This window comes from Carlito syrichta, unplaced genomic scaffold (assembly GCF_000164805.1).
Source record: "Carlito syrichta isolate Samal-C Ts95f unplaced genomic scaffold, Tarsius_syrichta-2.0.1 Scaffold305627, whole genome shotgun sequence".
In the NCBI taxonomy this organism is placed as follows: domain Eukaryota; kingdom Metazoa; phylum Chordata; class Mammalia; order Primates; family Tarsiidae; genus Carlito; species Carlito syrichta.
In genome coordinates, this window is record NW_007249723.1 from 15,249 (window position 1) to 23,702 (window position 8,454).

The window sequence follows — 8,454 nt, forward strand, 5'->3', positions numbered from 1 at the left end:
GGTTTAGTACCTCAGCCTGTCATCCCAGCACTTTGGGAGGCCAAGGCGAGTGGATTGCCTTAGAGGGTGGGCTCAAGACAAGTTCGGGCAACTTGGCAAGACCTCATCTCTACAACAAAACAATCAAAAATTAGTCAGGTGTGGTAACACGCGCCTGTAGTTCCATTAACATGGAAGGCTGAGGCGGAAGGATTGCTGGAGCCCAGCAGGTCAACGCTGGGTGGCTGTGATTGTGCCACTACACTCCAGCCTGGACAACAGAGTAAGACTCCAACTCAAAAACGAACAAAAAGAAACTCCCCAGCCACTAAAGACTAACATTAAAAATAACAGAATGAGCAAAAGCCACAATCCCGGCCGGGCTCAGTGGGTCAGCCTGTAATCCCAGCATTTTGGGAGGCCGAGGCAAGCGGATTGCCTGAGCCTGCAGGTTCAAGACCCACCCAGGCAACTTGGCGAGACCTTGTCTCTACGGATAAATCAAATATTAGCTGGGCATAGTAATGCACGTCTGTAGTTCTGGCTACTTGGAAGGCTGAGGTGAAAGGATCGTTGGAGCCCAGCAGGTGGAGGCTGCGATAGACAGGAACGTGCCACTGCGCTCCAGTCTGGGAGACAGAGTTAGACTCCGACTGAAAAAAAAGCCACAATCCCATGGACACACCCGAAGGAATGTACCCAGAGGAGGGGGTATCTGTATCTTTATCGTATACTGATAGGGGTTGGTCTTTGGTTGCCACAGAGATGTCAAGATGCTGGGATGGAGGGTGATGGGGATGTGAATGTCCACTTCCTGCTGGTTCCACACAGGTACCCGAGCATGTGGACCCCTCCGTCCTACAAGGGGTGAGGTCACCACACATCACTAAGACAACCAAGTTATCAGCAGTTTTTCCCATTCACCCAGACACTCACCCCTCCTGATTTTGGGGATCAGGCCACAAAAGTGGATTTTGTGCTTGTGAAAGACTGGAAAGGAAGATGCCAGGCACCTTGCAGCCTTTTTGGTCTCCATGGGGATGGATTTCCATGGCTCTGGAATGGCCACTCCCATAAATGCTGCCTGAATGAATCCTTAGGAAAGCCCTGGCAGGACAGAAGTGGTTGTTCCCACTTTATGAGGGGAAACTAAGGCTTGGAGTTAGTTTCAAACAACGTGTCCAAGCCCCATAGCTGAGGTGATCAACTCTCCAGAAAGCACTGTCTGGTACACAGACCTTTCTGCTACAGCCTGCGGACTCCCACATATCTGGGGAAGTTTGTGCATGCTGAGAAATGAGAACACCTACGCCAGTTTTCTAATTTATAAAATACCACTTCCACCTAAATTGATTGACTGTGAACACAAAGGCAAAAACGACTTGTAGGACCGAAGAAGCCAAAACACATGCTACTGGGTCCTGGCTGGGGCACAGCTGGACACACAACCCGAAGCTGTTTCCCCAAACAAGGATTTCTAGCCCCAGTCCTTGAGGGCGCAAACTACTTGGACAGGGCAGGAAAAGGCGAGGAAGAGGGCACCCTGGCTCAGTATGGGAACAGGAGAAGTCCTATACCCCCAGCTACAGGTAGCCACAGGAAAGCTGAGGACTGAGGCTAGAGAGGGAAGGACCGCCCCAAGAACCTGGAAGGGGGTGCAGCCAGGCTAAGCTTGGAGCTTCCAACTCCCAGGGACATATGTCCCCACGTGGGCCAACAACTCTGCCTACAGAGGCAGGCTTTGTGGGCACAGGGACAGAGAAGGGAGACACCGACTTGCCTGGTCCACCACAGAGGTGAGGGCTGCACAGATGGCTATCTGGCCTCTCTTTATTGTCCGATGTGATGGTACGACCCATTCTGGGAAGATGAGAGCACCTCAAAGAATTCAGGAGGAAGCGAGGCTTCGATTCGGATGTTCTGGAAGGCAAGCAGGGTGGGTGAGAGGGGCTTCCGGGGTGACTCAAAAACTCAGAATTAAGGCTAGACGCTATAAGGCAGGCCAGGGTAGACCAAGAGGCCACGGGGATTAGAGGCTTTCACAAGCAGACAGGCTGGACGGAGTCCCAGGACAGAGCTCTGAGGACTCTGGCCTTGGAGCCTCCCAGGCCACGCTCCCTGCATGACCCATGACCCATGCTCCCGGGCAGCTCCCAGTCAATGAGAAGGGGACAGGAGAGCAGCAGGCAAAGACCTCCCACCTCCCCACTCCATGTCCCCAAGCCCTGCTGCTGGGACACCGTCTCCCCTCCAGCTCTGCAGAAGGCCTGCTGCTGGGTTGAGTGTGCAGAATCACAGGCCCCAGGCATGCCGGGACAGTGTCTCCTGCACACCCACGAGCACCACAGGAAGCAGAGGACCCCTCCTCGGTCCACTCGTGTGGGGGCGCCTGTTGCTTTGAGGGTTGCTCTTCCGGCAGCCGCCTCAGGAGATAACCCCACCTCATCTCACTGGCAGGACCTGAGTGCGCACTCACTTCCGACAGGTAGACTTTGTTGCTGGACTTGTCAAACAGCTTGATGGTGATTTCGTAGGAGTGGCCCGTCTCCAGCACCCACCTGTCCCCAGGGTAGACGGTGAGCCCTAAGAATGGCAAGCACGGGAGCCTGGGCACTCAGAACTCAAGGGCGGCGGGGCTGGACAGAAGGATGCGACCAGAGCAGAGGCCCTATGTGGCCCACCGGGAAGGCCCTGCAACGACACACCCAGCCTCCGACTTAAGGAAGGACACGCGGCTGAGGAGGGTGACAAGGAATGTCTGCCATCGGCCCCAAGTCCTGAACTCACCTCCCCAGGGCCGACTCTGAACACAGCCCGTGCTGCGGGCAAAAGCGCCTCAAACTCCAGCCTGTCCTTGGTGAGCCAGTGCTCAGAATCCACAGCGGCTCTACACCCAGTCACCGTCTCCCCCCGGAACCCTCAGTAGGTCTAACCTATGAAACCAAGCAGGTCTATGCTCTTCACAGTAGGTCTACCCTCTGAAACCTCAGTAGATCTACCTTACAAAACCCTCAGCAGGTCTATGCTCTGAGGCCACAGCGGGCATACACTCAAGTTCTCAGCGGGTATTCATGCTCAACCCACAGGAGGCCCGTGCTCTGAAGCCTGGCCCTGAGTGCCGCTTTGTGAGACAGCCCTGTCCTCCCAGGCCTCTCTGCCCTCTTCCTACTTGGGACGGCACGACACTGGCTGTCCCCTGTGACTCCCGGTGCTTTCTCACCTCCACTGCAGTGGTCAAGACGCTCCCTTGGAGAAAGTGCCCACCTTAAATAGCATCTCTTAGACTCCTCCCCTCCTCCCTGCCAAGTCACATGCCAACAGTTCACATCAGCTTAGGGCGTCCCTCTCTCACTGAGCTGACTGCTGGGCCCCAAGCCTCCAAACAGCCACCGCGAAGGTCAGGCCTGGCAAAGCCCTGGAGTAGACACCAGGAGGGGCTGAGCTCCACCACTGTATTCCGTCTTGCCTTTTGCCCTGCTGAGCCTTCCACCCACCCAGCTCAGCTCGCTCTGTCCTGTCCAGGGAAGGGCTGGGGAGCGGCCTAGGCCAGGGTACAGCTGAGTGCAGATGGCCCTTGCAGGTGGCAGAGCTGACCTGGGTATGGAGCTGCCACTGCTTCTGCCTTTTTTAAAACTCATGTAGTCACACATGAGCAGCATGTAGGAGGTCCGCACTTACCTAGGTAGCCGGGTTCCACCACGTAAATGGTGCTGTTGGGTAGCCTAGAAGCACCCTGTATGTGAAGACCTGCGTTGTTCATTAAGGGACAAGGCACAGGAAGCAAACAGACCAGCCAGCAGGCTGCAGCACAATGCAGACGCCCGAGCAGTATCAAGACATCACATGGGTGGAAGTGGAGATGAAAACGCCTCTTGGCCTAAGCATTTTTCAGAATGAAAGGCCACTCTACACTTCCCACACTCACAAAGAGGAAGCTCCCCAAAGGACACCAGAGACCACATAGGACACACTGACGAGTCTGGGGCATCAACAACCCATATGCTGGTATGGAAACAGCCTCTGCCAGGCCCCACTGACAGGTACTGAAGGCAAGGAATGACACTCAGATCCTGCCATCACCCCTGTCCCTGGGAGCTCTCAGGTGAGTCAACCGCTAAGAGGAGCAATTACACTCAGTGGGGGTGCTACTTTGGGTCTTTCCCATTTTCAGATCGTTGAGGGGACATGGCTATTTTTAGCCTTGCCTGGCTTTTAGGGAGAAAACGACATGACTTCAAAACTGCAGACCTGCCATATGTGCACACATACACATACTCTCTTGCATGCACACAGGCCCAAGAAGAGGATACTCCTGTGGCTGAGGACGAGGCTGATCTGTCCCAGCTGCAGTGCAGTGACCATCGACGTGTCCTGGGTCAAGATAGCCATGAGCCTCGCTGGGTCCCCTTTAGGGCCTGGGGTGCTGTTCTGAAGCTGCAGCTCATACTGGTCGGAAGGCATTGACAGTTCTGGCCACACAGACACAGAAAGGAGCAAAGGCGGACAGAGGGAGCAAGAACAGGAAATGTTACCCCAAATCTCTGCACCCCGCTGTCAGTACAGCTACTCAATTTGGTTGGGCTTGTTTTTCAGTGCTTTAAATTTTAACATTATTCTCCAGCCTGTGGTCAAAGCTGATGCTCCATGAATTTTCAGAGGCAATTTGTTTTCTTGGGACTGCTGAAAGCTGCTTTAAGAAAACAAAAACTCCACAGCCTGTGGCTAAAATTGCTAACTGCTTAAAGAATACTGACATCAGAGCATCTCTGAAGATCACAGAAGCAACCAAACCCCTTGCATCTGCATACAAGAGGCTGAAAGGCAGGGTTCTCGCTGGTTCTGTCCAGCCGCTAGGGGTTTCCAAAAAGGCTCTGGTCAATGGTCACCCACAGGGCCTCACGAGCTGGGTCTCTAATGGCAAAAAATGAACCCTGTTGCTGTCCTCACACCCCTCAGGGTGTCCCTGCTGGGTCCCATCTGAGCCAGGGTGGAGAACCATTTCCCCAGAAAAGAAGAGTTCTACAAAGCCCACCATGTCTGTGTCCTTCTCTTTGCCCTGTGGGCAGAGACTACAGGCACTGTTGACACTCAGGGATTGAGATGCGTCAGGACCATGCCAGGGATCTCACGACCCTTCTTCATCTTCCCTCAACAGCCCTGGGAATAGGGACTCTGACGCCATTTTAGAGACGAGAGGTTGAGGATCCCACACGAGCAGCTTGCTCGCCGTCCCAAGCGCCTTAGGAGCAGAGCTGGGATTCCCACCCCACCAGCCTCTCCACTTTCACGTTCCTGAACCCCTGGAGTGCCTCACCAGTCACCCTCAGTATCCCCGGAGGTGGGCCATAGGCTAGCCCCCGAATGAGAGAGTACAGCAATGCTCCTGCTTACCCTCCTCTCGGGGTCCCAGCTCAGGACCTGGCACAGAGGGTGCCCGGGCCAAGGCTCCGGAGGACTTTCAGCTAAAACCTGCTTCCGAATTTCAGATGGGAATTCTGAAAAGGAGCCTTTTTAGAAGATGAAAATACTTATCCTTAAGGGGTCTTACATAACACAGAGGAAACCCTCTTGGCAAAACCCTAAGACAGAAAATAAGGAGCTTTTTTGAGAGACTTCGATCCCCCACTTTTTTTGAGAGATAGATTCTTGCTGTTTTCCAGGCTGGAGTGTAGTGGTTATCCATAGGCACGGTCATTGCACGCTGCAGCCTCAACCTCCACCGTGCCCAGTCCTAGGTGCCTCTATACCAGGGACCTCCCTCCTCATGAGACAATGAACGTGGAAGGCCTGGCGGACGGTAAGGGATGCGATCACCGCCCAGTTCCTGGCTCTGCTCACGCCGGTCACACCCAGGAAGGGTCCCTGGGGCCCAGAACATCCCTGCTGTAGCCTGCAGGGTGCACAGCGGTCCTGTGGGTTGAGAGGCCCAGGTTCTTCTGGAAGACACACCCTATGCCCCCTGGTGGCCCAGGCTGGTCCCCCGGATGTGCTTCTGTCAATGTCCCCCGTGACTCTCCACCCCTAGCAAGCTCTAGAGATGGCCGTGGATCTCCTGGGAGGGGAGGGTTCCGAGTCAAAAATGATTGAGAGCTGACTCCTCTGCCTCTGACCCCAGCCTGTCCTTTGAGCCGCCACAGCTCAAGGGTGTGCTGGGCCCAAAGTGCCGTCGACACCTGCGTCCGTGACACCTGAACCTCAGGCCAACATATGATCAAGCCCCTGGTTTTTCCAGACCTCGTGCATTGTATTTCAGTAATGTCAGCCATTCCAACCACTCAAATTCTTTTCAGATACTGACTTTGCCAGCCGGCGTATCTTTCCCACATTCTATTCAAGTGTCTAGAACTTGGCTGCCACGGCAACCATGTCTGCAGTCAATCGACATAAGCACCAGCAGGGCTGGGACCTGAAGAGGGAGGACGCAGAGAGGCCCATGACGTCGGCCCAAAGCCCCGCCCTGCCAACAGCACAGATGCCACGCTTCAGACCCAGGAGCTCCTCTCCTGCACTCGTGGGCCTCACTTGGGGGCATTATTTGACTGACTGTCCCACCCTGCGAGGGCTGCAAGATCCAGGAATGGCGCCCAGGCAGGCCTGCTGACCGCTGCACACCCAGCACCCGGCAAAGTGCTGGCTGAGAGTGGGTACTTCAGAAGTGTGTTTACAAGAAAGGGAGCCGTCAAACAGAAGACGGACAAAAAGGGAATAAAAATATGAAAGAAGAAACATCTTATTCTCAAGGAAGGAAGACCTAAAGAAAAGAAACGCAGAGAATTAATTTGGGGTTACCATTATCCTGCATGTCTACATGTGATTAAGTACACTAACAGTCACCCAACCCAGATGCTCAGTGTCTTCCACAGGATGCCAGGCAGGACAGGGGCTTTCGAAATTCAATTCCCTGTGCTGATACCACTCCCCGACGTTACGGTCTAGTCAAGCTGGTAAAAATGACACAGCGATGTGAATTTTATCTCCATTAAAAAACCTATCCAGCCAGGTGCAGAGGCATGCACTTGGACTCTCAGCTACTCAGGAGGCTGAGACAGGAGAATTGCTTGAACCCACGAGTTCAAGACCAGTCTGGGCAACACAGCAAGACCTCGCCGCCACAAAAATAAAAATAGCCAGGTGTGGTGGCGTGTGCCTGCAGTCCTAGCGACTCGAGAGGCGGAGGCAGGAGAACCACGTGAGCCCAGGAGGCTGAGGCTGAGTGGCCAATGACAGTGGCACTGCACTCGTCTGGGGGCAGAGTGAGGCTCCATCTCTGAAAACAAATAAAACAAAATCCACGTCAAAGTGAACAATCCACTGGAGTCTTGGTCGTGGGGAACCTTCGCTGCCTTGGCCCCCAGTTTTCCCAGAGGATCCATCCACTTCAGCGTTGGGGCAGCCAGTGCCATCGGTCACAGGAATGGCTCTTTTTGGACGACTTTTCATCTCGCCACTCCACTGACAGAAGGGAGGCAACTCGCCTCTTTCTGGTTCTGAGGTCTGTCACGTGTGCCGGTTCCCTGACTTCTATGGCAGGCAGGTCAGAGACCAAACCTGCAAGTCTATTAGGTGCCCCCTGGGAGGGGTTGCTCCTTTGGGCCATGACGGCTGAATGAATGTTGAGTGGGCGCTTTATAAACTCAGCCTGCCCCCTCTTATCCGTGCTGCCCTGGCCATCCGGTAGGGGCACCGTCTTGCCCCAGGAGCCCCACGCCAAGGGACTATCTCCACTGCGTTCCTAGGAGAAATGCAAGGCCCTGTGTGTTACCCTTAGCATTTTCCTGGGGTTCCTTTGGGAAGACGGAGAGCAGAGGACATTCCACTTGCTTCTGGAGGGCAACTGATGCCAAAGAGCTCGACGGCCTTGTGGCCTTCAGATTTTCTACGCCTCAGTGTCCTCAGCTATTCACAAAAGCCTCCTTTTGGAACTGCTGGGTTGAAACATGGAAAACACTTAGGGTCCTGCCCAGTGCTTAGAAAGTGCCCAGTTGTGCTCAGATGCTGTCAGCAGCGGCCAGGCTTTCCAAAGCATCTTCCTCCAGGGTGCGGTGCCACTCCTTGCCAGGGTTCCTGGATGACTCTGTACTTCCTCCGTGTGCGTCCTCTGGTCTTTCGACACACCCTCCAATGCAGCGTCTCAGAACCCCACCTCGAACCCACCTCCCCCTGTGAAGTCTCAGAAAGCCACGCCTGGAACCGCCCCTCATCTTCTAGACTCTGCTTCCCTAAAGTTGAGGGTAAGCATTGATCTCCAGCCAGGACACCAAGCTCAACTTCCTACACACTTCCCACTGCCCAAGTACAGGAACTTTTCAACTTACAAGGGACTTTTCAACTTACAAGGGAGAGTATGTTTGTAAGTCCAATCTGTTTGAAGCCCAACAAGGTTAGCCTAGGTACCCAACTAACGTCAATGGGCTATAGAGCATTTTATGTATTTCACAGCTTATACTAACACCTAGTGGAGAGAAATAACACATT

The 8,454-nt window shown here is 54.2% G+C and overlaps 1 protein-coding gene across 1 annotated transcript in view; it reads right to left on the reverse strand.

Annotated features, from left to right (window-relative positions):
• Positions 1-7,382, reverse strand: part of LOC103264187 (nuclear pore membrane glycoprotein 210-like) — a 20,516-nt gene extending 13,134 nt beyond the window's left edge. Inside the window, exons 1-4 of the mRNA XM_021714327.1 lie at positions 7,314-7,382; positions 5,727-5,889; positions 5,294-5,329; positions 4,290-4,448 (exon numbers count right to left, since the gene is read on the reverse strand). Of these exons, the coding sequence (XP_021570002.1) occupies positions 4,290-4,448; positions 5,294-5,329; positions 5,727-5,889; positions 7,314-7,382 (427 nt within the window). The remainder of the gene's footprint in view (positions 1-4,289; positions 4,449-5,293; positions 5,330-5,726; positions 5,890-7,313) is intronic.
• Positions 7,383-8,454: the final 1,072 nt, after the last annotated feature.